This window comes from Simochromis diagramma, unplaced genomic scaffold, assembly GCF_900408965.1.
Source record: "Simochromis diagramma unplaced genomic scaffold, fSimDia1.1 OVJJ01000343.1, whole genome shotgun sequence".
NCBI lineage: Eukaryota > Metazoa > Chordata > Actinopteri > Cichliformes > Cichlidae > Simochromis > Simochromis diagramma.
This window is the reverse complement of record NW_024386831.1, coordinates 12,561,594-12,579,508: the sequence shown is the minus strand read 5'-3', so window position 1 is coordinate 12,579,508 and position 17,915 is coordinate 12,561,594. Positions and strand designations below refer to the sequence as shown.

The window sequence follows — 17,915 nt, the reverse complement described above, 5'->3', positions numbered from 1 at the left end:
CTTACTGAAAGGAAGTATGGCCTCTAGAAATTTAAGGAGGATTTGGGAACTCTGTCCCTCATTTTATTAATTACATTCACTGCCCACACTTAAAACAGAAAACACGTATACAGTGCAGTTTTGTTTAGAGGTTATGTGAACATAATGAAAAAAAACCCCTCCAAATTATAATTCTTGTGAGTTTTAAAGTCTTACCAGTTTCAGAAGAGGTTTGGCTTCTTCTTCCTCAAAATCCTCTAATTCAAACTCCCAAAGCCTTCAAAAGAAAACAACAGCATTTAAACTCCATTACAAACAGACTTTCAGGTGTGAGGTGGATGGTCTGAAAAGCTGACATTAAAGTATAAAAAACTGCTCTTCCTCAAATGACCAATTAAAGCTTACTCCGAAATCAAGTCATTTCCCTTGTACTTCTGGGAAATATGCACAATATGACAACAGAAGTTGTCATGATCCTGGGTCTTCACCCAGTGTTTTCAGTTTTGGGCTTTCAAATTCTGTTTGACATTCTCTGTCTAGAATATTTAGGTTATGTTCTTGACCTTTGTTGCTTTGTATTTATTCCCTTATTTCAGGTATCAGCCTTCCCCTGTGTTCCCCTTTCCTTGTCAAGTTTCCATCCCTGTTTGTGATTTTGTTACTTTTTTTATTTTTGCTAAGTCTCTTGCCTTTTGTATGTCATTTTCACTTTAACTCCCTTTTTCTAGTTAACCTTGATTTGTTCCTGCCATGTTTCCCACCTGTTCTCCCTTAGCCTCATCATGTGCTATGTATATATGGGTTGAGTCCCAATCCAGCGATCTGTGTATTTAAGCCCTGTGTTTCTCTGTGTCCGTGTCGCGATCTACCATCATATATGCTGTGTGTTCTGTATGCCCGTGTAAGTTATTGGAATTCTTAATTTTGTTCTGTTTGAGTTCACGTTTGTCTCCGGAGTCTGCACTTTGGGTCCTTTTCCTGCCTGCACACAGCCTTCACATGACACACACTGGCCTTCACTGTTCTTCCTATGTCTTGAGTAGGGATGGATATTAATAATAATGAATAATAATAGTAATTCTTTTTCAATACTTACAGAGCAGGAAAGAAGATTTGCAAGTGAGCTATGTAGAAGCTTTTGTTTTGTGATTAGTTTTTGACAAATATATACATACATAAATTCAGCTTTTTGTAACCAGATACCTATTTTTCAACCAGCACTGCAAAATTTAAAATACACATTTATACCAGTCATCATCTATCATCGAAATTACGTCATTGATTTTTCGTGTGTACAATATACTTGTGAATATTACATCTCGGAATGAAGTCATTTAATTTTATGACGATGTATGAGCTCAAATGACAGCTATGTCAAAAAAAACCCAAAACCCTTTATAGCTAAGCATGAAAATCAAATACATTTTTGTTGACCTTATCCTTGCCATCATCACTTCATCAGCACTTACCTCGTGTATATATGAATTTTAACCCCAGTTTAATTTTTTTCTGTTTAATCTTGCTGTTTTGTTTAGTTTTTTTTTTTTTTGGAGCAACGGCGCCACCCTTCATGACTACCTGAAAAATATTCTACGTCGATACCCAGACGGTGAACACATTTTAAAAGTTGTTATAATGGTCTGTAAAAACTCATTATAACAACTACTTTATAAAATGCTTCATCTTTTTTTAAATAGTTTTTTTTATACTCTCATTAATGTTGTCAATATATGGAGATTGTTTCTTTTCATATGGCTTAAAAAATTTCCTGCTGCATTATATAAAACTACACTCGGGTGAATATTTTGCCTCGACTGTTATATCCTGTCCAAATGATTCCGGTTATATTTTCAAATAGGGTGATGAAGGGTCTGAATGCCTGAGCTTTTTTATATGGTGCAAACGTAGGCCAAAACTTAAGATGGCTACACTGATGGGGCGCAAATAACTTGCGCTGTAGCTGGTTGGGAACTGAAACTTCCCTTTCAAAGTATCCACAGTGAAAGAAAAGAGAAAGAAAAAAACCAACGAGAATGGTATGCGACAAAAAGAAAAAGAAAAAAGAAAAATAACCTGAAACGTTCCAATTAACAATGACGGAGGGTGACAGTGTTATATCTGCTATGACATCATACTGGTATTGCTAGATTAAACACATGTTAATGCAAGAGAGTGTGAGTGGATAAGAAAAGAGTGTAGTGGATTCTTATCTGGAGTGAAGTCAATACAACCACGGAGTGATGCCGGGGTCGTGCTAGAGCTGTCCGTCCATGTAGAGTCGGTCCACAGCGATGACAGCGCGGGAGCCTTTCTGGATGAAGCTACGTCGGACTGGGAACAGGACCTTGCGTCGTTCCAGGATCTCTTTGGGGTGGTCGTTTACGCTGAAGTCCGTTCCTTTCAGCTCTCTGCCGCGACTCTTCACCTGTTCCTTCTGTTTGAAGTGGCCGAATTTGGTCGCAATTGGACGTGGTCTCCCAGTCGCCAACCTCATGGCCCTGATACGATGCACTCTTTCAAACGCGATGTTCTTCACGGTGTCCTCAGGCAGCTTCAGGTGTTTTTAATGAAGCTTTTCCACCGCTATTTCCGTGTCCTCTCCAGCAGATTCTGGAATACAAGAGAGCACAAGGTTATCTCTCATGCTACGGGCTTGTAAATGATAACAGTCTCTCTTTTTTTCTTCTTCCATGTTTAGCTGGGTCACATTTTCGGTAAAAGATCTGACCGACTCCCGTAGCGTGGCGTTTTCAGCAGTCTCCAGGGATTCTCTCAGAGATTTAAATTCCCGGTGTGAAATCTCCACCAGGGACATCCTCGCATCAAAACTGGACAATCGCTTGTCGATTGACTCCAGGATGTCTGCAAAGTCATTGCCGGTGTTGTGCCGAAAAGTGATTGTCTGCCAGAAAGTGATTGCAGCTGCTTAAAGCTGTAGAACCCAGATTACTTACGTAGACAGCTACTTTCTTGCAACTGATATAAAGTGCAAAAAAAATAAATAAACAAAACATTTTAAAAAAACGTTCATGCATTTGTTATTAGGCAAAGCTATGGAATTATGGAACTTCTTCTTGTAACCAAATTATGGCACTTGTCACAGGTTTGTTTGCAGTGTATAGCACAGTCACGAATAAATACGGCAGCATGATGTAATAATTAATGAATACAGGTTTAGTATATCTACTCTCGTTGTTTATATTTGTTATGAGACTGCAGTATAGTAGTTAAAACAATAAAGAACGATTGTGCCAATATCCCCATGACTCTATGGGCACATATTGCTCTTGTGGACAATTGTTCCACTTCAGCAGCTCTTCATCAGGAAATGGGCTGCAGTTTTTTCTTACAGGAAAACGGAGCTGATTATTTCATTCCGATAATATGGTGTTGCACAAGGTAAGTAACATATTTTCTCAGTACGAAGGAAGACTAATTAAAATCTATGTTTATCCATGTCTAGTATCTTTCCTCCTGTGGAATGTGGAAGCTCCACATTGTTTAAAGTGAAGTACAGCTTACAGTAATTCATAGGCTGTTCCCCATTTGACTAATTTTACATGTCATGGCGACTGTATTTGATACAGTAACAAAGCTGATTTGTCCATAAGCTGGAGAGATGTGATTTAGCTATATCATCTATGTCAGTCCTAAAAGCTGTATCGCTCTCAAGTAAAACAAAGTCTATGTTATGTTTCTCTGAGATTTTCTCATCAGCTCTTCTGTATTTATGCTTTCTTCTAGATAAAATAAGTGCTGAACTTTCTGTTAATACCCACCCTATTACTGAATATAATACAACAAAATTTGTAAGACTCATTGTAAACATGTGTTTCATAAAACAAATGACGACTATATGAGTGAATATATGAGTCGCTAAAGCAACATCCTCGTACTACTGCATGGATCTTCTACTTGTACAGGCAAGAGATGTTGAATCAAATGTAGGTGACAGAAAATCCATTCATTTATCAAAGGCTATGACAGACACTGGAAATATGGACACATATTGCTCTTGTGGACAATTGTTCCACTTCAGCAGCTTTTCATCAAGAAATGGGCTGCAGTTTTTTCTTGCAGGAAAACGGAGCTGCTTATTTCATTCCGATAATATGGTGTTGCACAAGGTAAATAGCATATTTTCTCAGGAAGAAAGAGGAGTAGTAAAAGTAAAATCTATTTTTATCCACTTCTAGTGTCCTTCCTTCCCGTGGAATGTGGAAGCTCCACATTGTTTAAAATGAAGTACAGCTTACAGTAATTCCCATTTGGCTAATTTTACATGTCATGGTGACTTTATTTGATACAGTAACAAAGCTGAATTGGCCATTAGCAGGGGAGATGTGATTTAGCTATATCATGTATATCCGTCCTAAAAGCTGCATCACTCTTGAATAAAACAAAGTTTTTCTGAGAGATGTTCTCATAAGCTCTGATGTATTTTTGTTCTCTTCTAGCTAAAATAGGTGCTGAACTTTCTGTTAATACCCACCTGGCAACAGAAAAGTTGCCAGGTGGGTATTCAGTAATAATACATGGTGTTCTAGCTAAACCGGTTTTCATGTTGCCTCGTGATCAGCTATTAACAAACTGCAGAGCTCGTGATTCATCACATTTATAACAACTCTGATGTGTCCACCTCAACCTTCACAACTAGAACCTAAGCTCCAAAACCCAAAACATGTCTTTGCGTTAATGAGTTGAGTCTCTTCAACACAAAATATACCAATAGAAGAATGTACCTATTGCAGTTCCCTCCAGGCTTGGATTAGATGTGTCATTAAGGCAAGTGTCTAATATGCTTGTAACACCTTGAGCTCCCATTGTATCGCACTAACTTTGTAAAGATCCTTACTTCTTTTTTCTATCTTCACATCCCTTCAGTTACAGGCGCCACCCTGCTGTATGTAGAGATTTAGTGTAAATTATCAGTTGAAGGAGGAGAGAACAGGAGGCAAAACACAAGGACCAAATCTGATATATATGTGAACTTTTTCCTTACAAACAATATATGGAAACATGTATTGGCCAGATATGTTGTTAAGGTGTCATTATATTCATAACATGACTTTACAATGAATAAAAAAAATGCTTTTAACTTTAACTCGTGCTTCTCTGTCACTGACAACTGAACATCTAAATGGGGTCCAATGACATTTTTTAGATTTAGGTTCATTATCTGCTAACACCCAATTAGAATTTCCTTTGTGAAAACAAGATTCTCATGGAGACCATATAGACATGTTAGGTAGTTGGGTTGATTATACCACTTGTTGGCTTGAAGGTGGTTGGAGGTACACTTGGAATTCTAATTCAGCAAACTCCATTTACTAATATGGATGATTAAGATTCACACAGACAATTTTTGAGAAACTTAAGTACATTTAATGATTGTGTACAATCGTTTCTTATTCCCGTCTCTAATTATGTTTCTTTGAGTTCAGTATATGTAAACGTAAGCTTTAAGTGAGCATCACTGTCTTTAAACTGCTCAAAACACTTTGATTCAATGGTTTGTCTAATCTTGTGCAGGGCTGATCTCATCTTAGCATAGATGTCTTTTGTATGTTCATCTCAGCCGCAGCTCATGAATTGCAGAGCTCAAGTAATCCTGAATTTGTGCAATCTTAATTCTACATTGCCATAGATGGTGGTTTAACTTCAGGGAGAGAGTCAAAGTCAGCAAACTTCAGAGATTTTTTGCTGTCAGATTTTACTGGTATTAGTGGGTACAGTTTTTATGTCACACTGGCCACTGACACATTAACATTAAATGATACAGCGAAAAAGTGAAATCACATTAAACAGACACAGTTAAAGTAGGTAATCTTTATTCCTTTAAGAACTCCTGAATATACAGTAAATGAACAAGGAATGAAATGAAGTAATAATCTTAAACTTATTATATACTTATACTTAATTATAGTAATATTAGCTAACCCTTGACCCCTTTTTAGAAATATGACAGGCATTGCCATTTCTTTTCTTTCATAAGAAAACTTTTATTAAATGATAATAATAGGTTGCGACAGATTTCTGCCAATTTCTTTTGCATTTGCACTTAACATAACAAAATTACATGCTGAGTGTCTTCTGTCACCAAAATTTATGGATGTCAATAGTAATAACTGTTTAAAATGTAAGAAAAATAAGTAAGAATCTTCTACAGTAGTTGCAGCTTCACTCAGTAAGTAGTCTTCACATTTGCCTTTTCATAAATGTTATATTACAGTAAGTATATTGCTTCCCAGCAGGCATTTACCAAACAACAATGAAGCGGTCCAATGACCTCCCCCCAAGAGTAGTCAAAAATCCCAACTCAGTTGCTTACAAAAAAATACTTGATATACGCATTTTCAAAATAAAACAAAACACATAATATATCAATATCAGAAATGAGCAGCTTCAAAATGAAAGCAAAGCAAAACAAAGTCATATAGTGATTACATGTTTCCTAAGTGAATATTCATGAAAGTGCACAAAAACCTTTGTTGTTTATACTTCATACTAACATCATTCAGTGATCATTACTCAAAAAAAAAAAGAAAAGAAAAAAAGAATACAACTTAAATTCCTTTTGGTTGTGATGCTAAATAATATTTCAGTTTGCACTGTGGATATAATCCTTTTAAAATTTAGAAAAACAGTTACACTGACCAATACCATGTTTTAAATCCTTAATTCACATATGCTTCTATTTTATTAAGGAGCTCTGATGCCTTGTTCAGTGCCAGCATTTCATTCTCTGATCTGAATCGTCCGTTCGGTATGTGGGGATATGGATGGCAGTTGGGATATTGAGTCTTTTTAGGATCCACCCCGAGTGTCTGCAGGTTTTTCACAATCTCAGGCAGATCTCTCAGTTGGAGGCTGTAGCAGGAAACTTGTGCAGCAGTGGCTGAAATTGAGCTGCTGTTGGGGCGTTGTCCATTTCTTTTATAGCATGCTGCTATGAGAGACTTTTCCACTGCTTGATGGACCTTAAACAGACACCACTCTGTGCTCCCTCCACCAGTGTCTTTGTGAGCTGCATTGAGATCGCAGCGAGCCTGTCTACACCAGCGCCTGGCCTCTTCTCTGTCTGGCCTTGGGACATTTTTATTATGGGTCCAGAAGTTGTAGGAATGGAAACCTCTATAGCCTCTAGAGAACCTCTCTCGACTATTTCTGTGATACCTGGCCTCCTGATTCCACTGTTGATAGAAGCCTCTGAAATTTGTGTTTCTGCTTGAAAAGGTCGAGCCTGCAGGTTTGCCTTTGCTAAGCTCATCAATTCGATTCTGTAAATATTTGAATGCCTCATTGGCAAGAGACTGGCAATCCAGATTTTTGTCAGGGTGCCACCTGAGGTACAGTCTCTTGATGGCTTTGGGCCGCTCCTCCTCAGGAAGCCTCCAGATCTCTGCCAAACATTTATCAATTTCCCTTTCAGCTTCCTCAACAGAGGCTGGTAAAGAATTTGTTGATGATTCAGAAGAATTTGGCACAGCTCCGGTCAGTGGTTCCAGCTCCATGCAAGTGTTTTCTTCTGTTTTTACCTTCTTTTCTCGTTTAAACTGAAACAGATCAACACAGCTGACTTCAATGGGCTCATCTTCTCCTACTTCTATTTTGTATCTCCATGAATATCGTCCATTGTGACCAGGCAGTTCTTCAACAATAACTGCATAAATGTACTTGTCATCAATGCTGTAGCCAACATACTCCCCCTCTTCAAAGTTGTTGAGGACATTCATGTCCAAACAATCATGCCATTCTTCTGGAACCTCTGTCCCAGGGGCTGCTGGACTAAAAGAGGAACTTTCAGTTTCAGCACTGTCACGGATCTGATTTTTAGACAAAGTTTTCCGAACATCTTGCAGATCGTCACACATGAGGAGTTGTCCCAGCACTGGAAGGTGACCCAATGCAATTCTGTTTCCTAAAAGAACATTAATCTCCTTTGTCAGTGTCATGATGACTTCATTTATTACCTTGTGAGCCATGTCATCATTGTGCTTTAAGTAAAAGGTGCATCCTTGTTGCCCTCGTTCCACAGATACATCTGTTTCTTCATCAGTTTTGGGAAGTGGTTGTTTATTGAGCCAGAGAGCTGTTTCCAAAGTTTTGCAGCAGATAATCTGTATACTGCCAAAAGTCTGCTCACATATGTTAGAAGCATCTTCTTGTGTTATTTTGCCTTGCAACTGCTCTCTAATAAGACAAATGAATCCATATTTAAAGGCTCCTGAGGAGAGATGTTTAGCAAACCATCCACTAAATTCACAGCCAGTCCCAAGTTCACAACGCTGCATCTTTGATTCCACAACTCTTTCCTCTGTGAACTCAGACAGCATCTTTGGCTGAAATTTCTGAGGCAGCAGTTGCAACAGCTGATGATGCTTGTATTTGTCGTTGCCCAAATGACATTCACTGAGTTTCTGAAGCAGCAGGAACTTGTTCTCCAGCGCTTCTTCCAACCTTTTGGTCTCAAACACTGTGTCGTTGTAGCAGAGTGTGGATGATGGGTATAATTTACCATCTACTGCAGGAAGATACAGAGTCTCCACATTTTCAAGAAGCGTCTGGTTTCCCTGAGCACTGATTAACTTAAACAACTGCTCAACAGCTCGTTTCACAGTTATCAGCTGGTTTGAATGTAGTTTCTGTTTATCACAGGAATCAGCGTAAACTGCTGCCAAAACATTACAATATTGCTCTGCAGTAGCTTCGTTCTTCACACCAATTTTCTGAAAGAACGGTGCATACATTGCATCTTCTGGAGTAATCTTGTACAGATATGGTCTGAAGTCCAGATCATACAAGAGTGACAGACACATGTCATCAGGCCTCATAAGTTTTGTGTCTTTTTCAACCAACACAACAGGAAGACCAGCCAGCTGGTTTCCTTCAAATCTTTTTGCTTGCAGGTAAGCGTACGAATTTCTGAACACTTTAGCTCGTGTTTTGATCAGCTGGTCAGTTTCACATGGTGACTGACAGATGTTTCTTATGTTACTGGTTACACAGTTTGGAGGTGGTTCTTCATGAGCTCCTGCATTTTTCATCATCTGCATAAGTTTCTGTGTTGTATAAACTGGTAGGTCTATAATTGGCATTGAGGACCAAATCAAATCCTGATGTCCTGGATTTTTTTCAATCAACGAGCCTCTAATTTTAACAGTAGTTCCTTCAGCTGCAAATGGTTGGTGGTAGTTGGACAGTTCTTTTCGAATCATAACTGGAAAAATGAATTTGATGTCGGCAATGCTTTCCAGCAACCTTTCCTTGTTGTCTTTGGGATCACATGCTTTATTTAAGGCTTCACTGAAAAGTAATGATGATTTCAGTTTCAGGTCTTTAATTTTTCCTTTTCCTTTTGCTTCTGATTCCAGCTGGTACGCAAAATTTATTATCTCATCGTTTGACACAACATGCTTCATTCCAAGTTCTCTGACCAGCTGGTTTGCCTTTTCTGCGTAATCATTTCCTTTACACAGCTCAGTCCAAAATCTCTCAGGTACAAATTTCTCGTGGGGTAACATTTGTTTGTACAGCTCCACTCTCTCATCAAAGTAGTATGATGCAGGCTCCAGTCTACCTTGAGAACTGCGAATCAGTTTCACTGTCTTCAGTGAAGAGATGATAGTTGTCTTGTCCTCTGAAGAGTAATGTAGTGACAGCAACAGTTTGAGGCTGTGAAGAATCTGTGACTCTGTGAGTTGGTGCACAACAGGTAGAATGAACTTCATGAAATACTGCAAATCATCCAGGACCTGAATGTTGAGTGTTTGTGACAGTGTGTAGTTCTCAGAGCTGAACTTGAGAAAAATGCTGTTGCTGTTGGGCAGGTTGAACAAATCTGGAAATTTCACTGAATAAATGCTGTTGAGAACATAAACCTTTTTAGTTCCATCAATCCTCACTCGTTCACCATGTGTTGTTTCAAATATTGGTAAGGATTTGAGTTTCCTCACATACTCCTGATTGTCTTTGGACTTGGATAATCCCGATTGCAGGAACATCTGAAACTCATTCATATCATCATTTGAAAGCTGGGAAAACTCTGAGCGATTAATGTTGTACACTTGATCCAACACTGAGCTTTGATCATCTACATCAAGAAGTTCATCTTGTAGACATGAACGTACCTCTCGGTCCATCTCAGAGAAGAAAACATGATCAAACTTCATAAAACCAAGTTTGAAGAGGATGCCTGATATGTCTTTGTGTTTCTGTGAGGCAAACACAACACTTGACATGTGTTTCATTGTTTGCAGGAAGTGCTTGTTGTTCAACCTTGGACACACAACAGGTAAAATGTAGCAGTCACTGAAGAGTTTCCTCACATCACTTAGTGTCAGGCTTGACTTGTTCATCAACTCTAGAGGTTGGTAGTTTAATTTCACTTGTTATGAACATCCAAAGTGATTTCAGCCACTCCAACATTGTCTCATTTGGGACATGAAGACCACAGAGTGGATCAACATAGCAGTTCTTAAGAAGATGCTGAACAAATGGTTTCAGATATTTCTCTGAGCAGGTCAATGTCATTTTTTGGATGAGTTTTAAACTTTGAAGAAGTTTAATGTGGTCTTTGTTTGTCTGATAGTCTGCAAATTTGTTCTCGTAGTGAAAGAAGAGATCTTCATATCCTGATATCCACTTGAGTGACTGGGAGTTGAAAACTGTCAATACTTTATCTTTTGTGAGAAGAAGCGGAAGCTGTTCGAGCAAACTGGCATTGTCCTGGTTGACCTTTTCTGAGGAGAAATCTTTTAAACAAAAACTCAAGAGCTCCGAACATCTTTTCTCATCTTTGATCAAAGTGGCACTTATGGGTAAAGGTAAATCCTTATCTGTTTGGGTTGGATCATTGAGAGGCTTTGCTCGTAGGAAAGTCTGCACAGAGGAGGGACTGACCTCTTTCACTTCAACCCCAGCATCTGTGAAACTTTTCCAAATCCTCTGCATGTTTGTGGAATAAGGAACCAGCTTCATTCCAAGATCTTCCAAAATGTTGTTCAGCTTGAAATTTCCTGAGGTTGTCAGATAAGGTGACTCAGTAGAGTCTGTTTCACTGACATTACACCAGTCAAATGAGTATTCTTTAATTTTTTTATCTGCAATTTTCCGTGTTGAGCTCTTCATCACAGGGATTACATCAAGGCCTTTTTCTTTCAGTGATCTGTATACTCCATGTATCATTTCATGCCAGTCTGGGCAAACATCCTTGGACACAGTTGGCCAAAAACACAAGTATTCTGTACTGAAACATGAGTCAATAAATGCAAGGGAAACTTTCTTGACTGCAATGCTGCGCCTGATGTAATACAGGAGATCTGCATAAAGCGGAGCAATGATGTTCTGTTTCAAAATCTCATTCCAGTTTGATTTCTTACTCTCCCCATCTTCTTTCCAAAGGCTTCTCCTGGCAGAATCAACCTCAAAGTTTCCATTTACATGTACTGGCAGTCCAGTTTTCCCTGGCAAAGGAAGTGAACAAAAGGCTTCTCCTTTAAAATCCATGATGCTGGATCCTTTTGTGTTCACACGTGCAGCTAATGATGCTTGGGGAATTTTGTCTGATAGTTTTAATTCAAAGCTGTCTTTGAAGGAGCCAAACTGTTCTGCAACAATCCACTTACTTTGTCTTTTATCTGAGGTGGAAATTGTGGTTTCATAGAAAGTCTTTTGTGTTGCTAATTTGTCTGATTGCAGTGCATTTTGTAGATGTTTCACAAAAGCATCTTTCTCGTCCCGACTTTTCTGTGGCAGATTTTTTTCAACCTCAAAGATGGTTTTAAGTCCTCCTGAATCTTCACTGATTTCATGGACTTTGATTTTGCAGATGTTTTTCAGAAAGAGAATTAGTCCTTCAGGATCTTCAGACAGGGCAGAGCACAGTTCTTTCATGTCGCAGTCAGTGACTCCTTGCTGTGATATTTTGGAGGTATTTGCATTTGTACCCATCCTCAGAGGTAATCTGAACATGGTGCCCTCTTTAAGAGAAAATTTGTCTGGAAGAAAGGATTTGTAGACATCTACGTACATTTCTTTGAAAGTGTCAGCGAGTTTATAGCCAATGCCATATCGTTGGTTATTTGAGTGATTTTTAATGTATTTTTGATTGGGGTCAGAAATGCAAAGTACTTCATCTCCTGTAAGGATCGAAGGGCAGTCAGTCAGATGGTAAACAGAGTTGAATCCAACTCCGTACTTGCCTATCTTCCCTGGGGTGTTGTGCTTTCCTCCCTCTCCCAGCTGTTGAATTCCCTTAATGTCAGCATCAGAAAACACTTTGTTGTTGAACACACAAAGTGCTGGACCCTGGAGATTGTTCCATTTCTTCCCAAATGTTTTTACTTTCCCATGTTGTCTTTTGTCCCAGATGAAGTTAATTTCTGTTGCTTCTGCATCATCAGCATTTTGGATAAGCTCTTTAAGGATATCCTTCTTTGATGGATAGGCTGAAATTATGTTTTTAATACGAACAGTCAGCTGTTCCTGCTGTTCAAACTCAAAAGCTAATGGTGTCATTTCATCAACTATGTGGTTTTCCAGAGAATGATGCCTTGTTGTTTTGATTCCAAGGTGGCGAGCCATAACACGTGGGATATTCTCGTGACATAATGTGACACCTGAAGTGAGTGGCATCCATGGGCTGTCATTGTAAAATAGCTCACTAGCAAACTGCAAAACTCCATGCTCATTGGGTATCAGACAGTCATCCGTGATTTCGACTTTGGCCTCAAATATCCCTTTGTTTAAAATTGTGAGGCAAACTAAGAGATCCCTCTTTGGTAGGGGCTGGTTTCCATGTTGAACTTTTAATTCCTGCAAAACAGTTAGAAACTGAGTGATCGTGAATTGTTTTTCAACACCTATACATGTCCAGAGGTTCGTGAAGCTTGTGAAGGCAGCTGGAAGTACGTGGAGATAGGGCTTTGTTTCAAATTGCCCGTTCTCAGCTACACGGTCAACATTCACAAATGTATCACCAATGAGGATGAATGGAAATGAACTCGCTTGTTGTGAAATGTAAGTGGCATTTCCAGAGTCACAGATCCACTGATCCAGACACTTATAGCACTCAAATGCTATTTTGTAAAGCATGGATCTGTCAATGGAGTGTGCTTGTTTGCTTCCTTCATGAAGCTGCTGGAGCACCACCTCTGGCTTCGGAGTGCTGTTCACGCCCAAGATCTTTAGGACTGGATCACTGTGGTGTATTTTCAAATTACTATTATCCAACACTGGTTGTGTCATGTTAACGAGAAGGGAGCATTTGTCACTAAAAACATCAGTGGGCTTTTTAAGTGTTACATTTCCTTCCATTTTTGCATCACCAGGTGAATATGCTGGAAGAAATGCAGTTGTCCTCAGTGTTTTCCAGTGGTGAGAGTCTTCATCATAAATGTGATTCTTCATCATTTCAAATAGGCACTTCAAGTGGACAAATGCTTTCTTTTTGTCAATGCTCCAGGTTTTATTAATTGTGCCTGCTTTCTCTGTGATATCTTCCAATGGGAGATGGTCATCTGCCATACCGAGTTCCAACAAACGCTGAATCCTTTTTGCAGATCTGAAGTCATTTTTGGATCCACCAAGCAAGCGTCCCTCGTTTGGTTCAAAAAGACAGGCCACTTTCCCTGTAGGATTCACAAGTTTCCTGACATGTTGGAGCTGTCCACCCTTTGTGGGTATGCATGGATAGCAGAGCAGCAGATTGTCAATTTCTTTGATATGAAGATCAATAGCATGCAGCACAAGGGTATCTCTACTCTTCGAGTCCATTGTAGTTAGGTTACTGAACACTGCTTCTCTATAGAACTTCTCCCAGTTCCAGGTCCTGTTTTGTAAAACCTTTTCAAGGCCAGCCTGTTTGAAGCTATTTCTCAGCCACAGTGGAAGAGGAACAACATGATTGGGTCCGTTTGCATATTTCTGACAAACTTGAACTGCAAGGTCACCAATCTTTTTATTATTTTCAATGCCCTCATGAAGAAATATGGCATTGTTCATTGAGAACCATTGTTCTCCATCACTAAAGAGCTCTGGACCAACAGAGTCATCAACAATGGTTGAGTAAAGTGCATCCACTAAAGGCTTGAAAGTTTTACTCACTTTCTCTCTATCAGGCCAAAAGGTGTGATAACAGTAACTCACCAGCTCCTTATTTTCTGACATTTTCTTTAGTGCCTTGAGTACAGTAACATATGCTGTCACTACTGGATCCTGAAGGAGAGCTTTGTTCCAGTCATTTTTCACTCCAGTTTCCCACAGACCTTTTCGGTTGCTTGTCACCGCAAATGTGCCATTTACATTGACAGGAAGACCCGTGTGAATGGGAAGAGGAAGGAAGCAAAAGGCCTGTCCAACAAGATCTGTTTGTAATGTGGTGAATTTTCCAGTTTCTGGATCATTTTGCAAGGGCACAGCAATCCCTCCAATGGGCAAAGAGAAACTGGCCTGCTTGTTTTTGTGAATGGCCATTTTCAAAGACTTGTGTGTCCCAAAGCAGTTGTACAGGAGCCAGAGCTGAACTTCATTTTCATTAGACTGCTGACTGGATATTTGGATAATTCTGACTGTGCAAGATTCAATTAGTCCTTTGCATTTACCATCAAGTTTCATCAGTGATTTCTCAGCATTACGTTGCTTGGACACACTGGTGTCATCAGGAATCTCCATTGCACTCACAGTGGTTTTGGACACAGAGAAGATGGTCTCTATTTCGTTTTCTGTTGGTGGAGTTGATCCATTGTGTGGGATATTTTGGAGGGATAATGTAATGATGTTCTTTAAAAAAAGCAGATGGGTTTGTGAATTCTTAAAAAAGTGATGTTGAAAATCAAGGATATGGGGTTTTTGATACACATTTGTGCTTATTTCTGATTTGACAGCTTCTTCTTCACTTCGGAAAGGTAGTTTGATCAGAGTGCCTGGATAGGGTTCAGGAGGACTTTTTGTAGTGAAATTACAGTCAAAAATGTTTTCATATGATCCAAACTGACCAGGAAAACAATGAAAGAATCGCTGTTGAGAGAGATCCAGCTTGATTCCAGGATTTGATTTATGTTTGATATGTTTTGTGAGATGAGTAACATTTGGATCAAGTATGAGAAGAATGTTGCCACTAAGGATGGAGGGGACATCTGTCACATGATACACAGTGTTGAATCCAAGTCCAAACTTTCCAATTTTTTCCACTTTGTTTTCCTTCGAGGCTGAGCCAACTCTGACAATATTTTTCCAATCCTCTGCTGTGAACTGCTCATTATTGAAAGCCCAAAGACAAGGTCCCTGACAAAGAGCCATGTCAGGGTCAATCAGGCTTTCGGGGGCATCTCTGTGTACTCTGAAATCCACCAAGAACTTGCAAACATCTGCCCCAGCATCCTCTGCATTCTGGATGAGCTCTTTGAAGATGTCACTGTCTTCATCATACTCTTTAAGAATGTTTTTTATTCTCATTGTTATTGGTTCAGATTGTCCACACTGCTCTATTCCTATCTCCTCTGGATCAAGGATGTGGGTACTGAGAAAACGAATTTCCAGCCATTCAGCCGCTGCTTTTGGAATTTCCTCATGTATGACATAAATTTCCTCTTCTCTGCAGTTTAGTTCTTTCAGTCCATTTTTGCTTACATCACAGAAAAGAGCTGTTGATCGTGGTTTAAGGGTACATTTTCTTCCATCAGCAATAACTGGCACTGGAATGTCATCCTGAACTGTTTTCTTCTCTTTCCAGAGCCAGTTGAGAATTTCTATTGACACTTTGACTTCAGAGGAACTTGCAATCGGCTGTTGTCTTGCTTCAATTGTTTGCTGGATGGAGTACAGAATGCCTAAAATGTCTTCATTGGAAAGTACTTTTCTCAGGCCAAACCTCTGGAACAATGTTCTGTATGGCAAAAATTCCTTCGGCACCTTCCCAATGTAAGAACTCAGATCTAGATTATTTGGGTATTCAAGAACCAGATCCTGGGGTGCAACAAACTGGTTGTGAGTCCATAGACAGCATGTCTCCTTGTCCATCATTGTAACAAATACAGAGACATTGTCTTGCATGTGTTTGTAAATGCTGTGCAGCTGTCTTTTGAGGTCTACATCTGTGTCAGGATTAACCATTTCCAGTGCTTTTGATTTCAAGACTGACAGATTCTCAGTCACTTTTTCAGGTGGTGGTAGGTCTTTGAGACCAAGTCTGTTGCTAACTCTGTCACTGAGCTTCCCTGTTAGTGGCATTACATGTCCAACAATGTCCTTATACACAGAATGTCTTATTTCATTTGGGCAAAACAAACAATACTTCTGAGATTTATCACTGAATTGTTTCTCACTTCCAGGTTGTTCACATGGGATCCATTTCAGCATTTTGAGGCAATGAATCTGTTTGTGAGAAAACTTTGTCAGTAGATCATTACTTTCCAATATTTCCAGGAGAACCTGAGCTCTTCTTAGAGCCTCGATTTGTGAGTTCATGCATAGTTTGTCAGTCAGGGTGACAGCATGCACCAAATATTCAGGTGAGACATCCATCTCTTTATTCAGTAATCCGATTTCTGTTAAGCTTTCCAGCATCTGCAGTGAATGAGTGTATGAAGGCGGTGGAAAGAAGTCTGACTCAAAGATGACTTTAAAAGTCGGAATTCTTGGATCAAAAAAGTCAGATGCCTTTTTCAGCTGTCCATTCACCTCAATGAAGCTCAAGTCCTTACAGCTGCATTTCAGGGATTCGTTTTGTGAGAAAAGCACCTTACCATGCTGTAAAACCCAAGTCATTGTTTTTTTAGTGTCTTCATTGCCACAAGCGCCTTTGCTTATGCTGTCAACAAGAACATTGGCTGCTTCGGCGGTGTCCAAGAGATGAACTTTGAGCAGCTGTAACAGTCTGCGGTCAGTCTCAGTAGAACACTGGATTATGGAATCAGGCATAGGGAGCTCTGTTGGTACTGTTAGGCCTGAGATCAGAAGCACAGCTTGTTTCGATTGAGCTGCAACACTGAATCCTTTCATGGTTTGAAACAAAGGCAACTTCAAGAGAAAATCTTTCTCTGCTTTTGAGAGAGAATCCAGATGAGAGAGATAATCTTTCAGTTCTTCTCGTGCTGTGTGAGAGGCGGATTTGAGTTCTGTGACAAGATGCTGGAAATCTAAATTCATCAGGACCTTCAAAACACTCCTTGGAGATGGGCACAGCACATACGAGTCAACGTCTTCATGCTTGAGCCACTCATTTCCTCTCACCACTGTCCCACCAACTTTGTTCACCAGCTGAGCTATTCGGTCTGGCAAATTTAGCTGTTTACTTTTCTGAAAAATCAGAGTTGTGTTCTGCTGTAGTTTTGCTACTGATACAGTCTGACTGCCAGACAGAGGACTAACTGGTATTAGAGGTATGCCAGTGAAAGGACTTAACTCATTAAAATGACTGTTGAGAAACCTCCAGAATTCTTGAAACCAGTCTAAAGGTGGATGCTGACTGTTGTTGTTGTCCCATGTAACAAGGTTCTTCCCTGTCTGCTTCCAGTCTGGTGGCAAATACCTTCTTGTATATTCAGCCACATGGGATGCATCAATGTTGGTGACCTTGAAGAAATCTGAAGAGCAGATTAAAAAGATTTTTTTTAAAGTTAAGAATAAATGTGTGTACTAAAATGTGTAGCTGTGTACAAATGACTCTGCATTGTTTAAAATTACTTTGACTTACTTCTTCTGGCCAGTTCTTTCAGATGTGCACTGCAGGCTGGAGTCAGATCATTTGGGATGAAGAAGGGTTTACAGAATGGCAGCAAGACTCTATAAAAAAGTGCAATGGATTCTGTCAATCAAACTGTTAGGAGTACATTCAGTATAGAAACATTCCTGAACCTTCCAAATATTCAGTTACAATCAACATGTGAATAACACATAAAAATGGCAACTTTAGTCATGATAAATATAACATTATT

General features: G+C 39.4%; 1 protein-coding gene across 3 annotated transcripts in view; it reads right to left on the bottom strand.

The window, feature by feature from the left end:
* Positions 1 to 17,915, bottom strand: part of LOC120731113 (sacsin-like) — a 34,647-nt gene that overhangs the window by 4,753 nt on the left and 11,979 nt on the right. The window contains exons 7-9 of one of the 3 annotated variants that reach the window (XM_040027927.1): positions 17,675 to 17,763; positions 17,384 to 17,564; positions 196 to 2,589 (exon numbers count right to left, since the gene is read on the bottom strand). In XM_040027927.1, coding sequence (XP_039883861.1) covers positions 2,523 to 2,589; positions 17,384 to 17,564; positions 17,675 to 17,763 — 337 coding nt within the window. In that variant the 3' untranslated portion in view covers positions 196 to 2,522. Of the gene's footprint in view, positions 1 to 195; positions 2,590 to 10,199; positions 17,565 to 17,674; positions 17,764 to 17,915 lie in introns of those variants that run through there. The other 2 variants (XM_040027926.1, XM_040027928.1) reach the window with 2 other exon arrangements.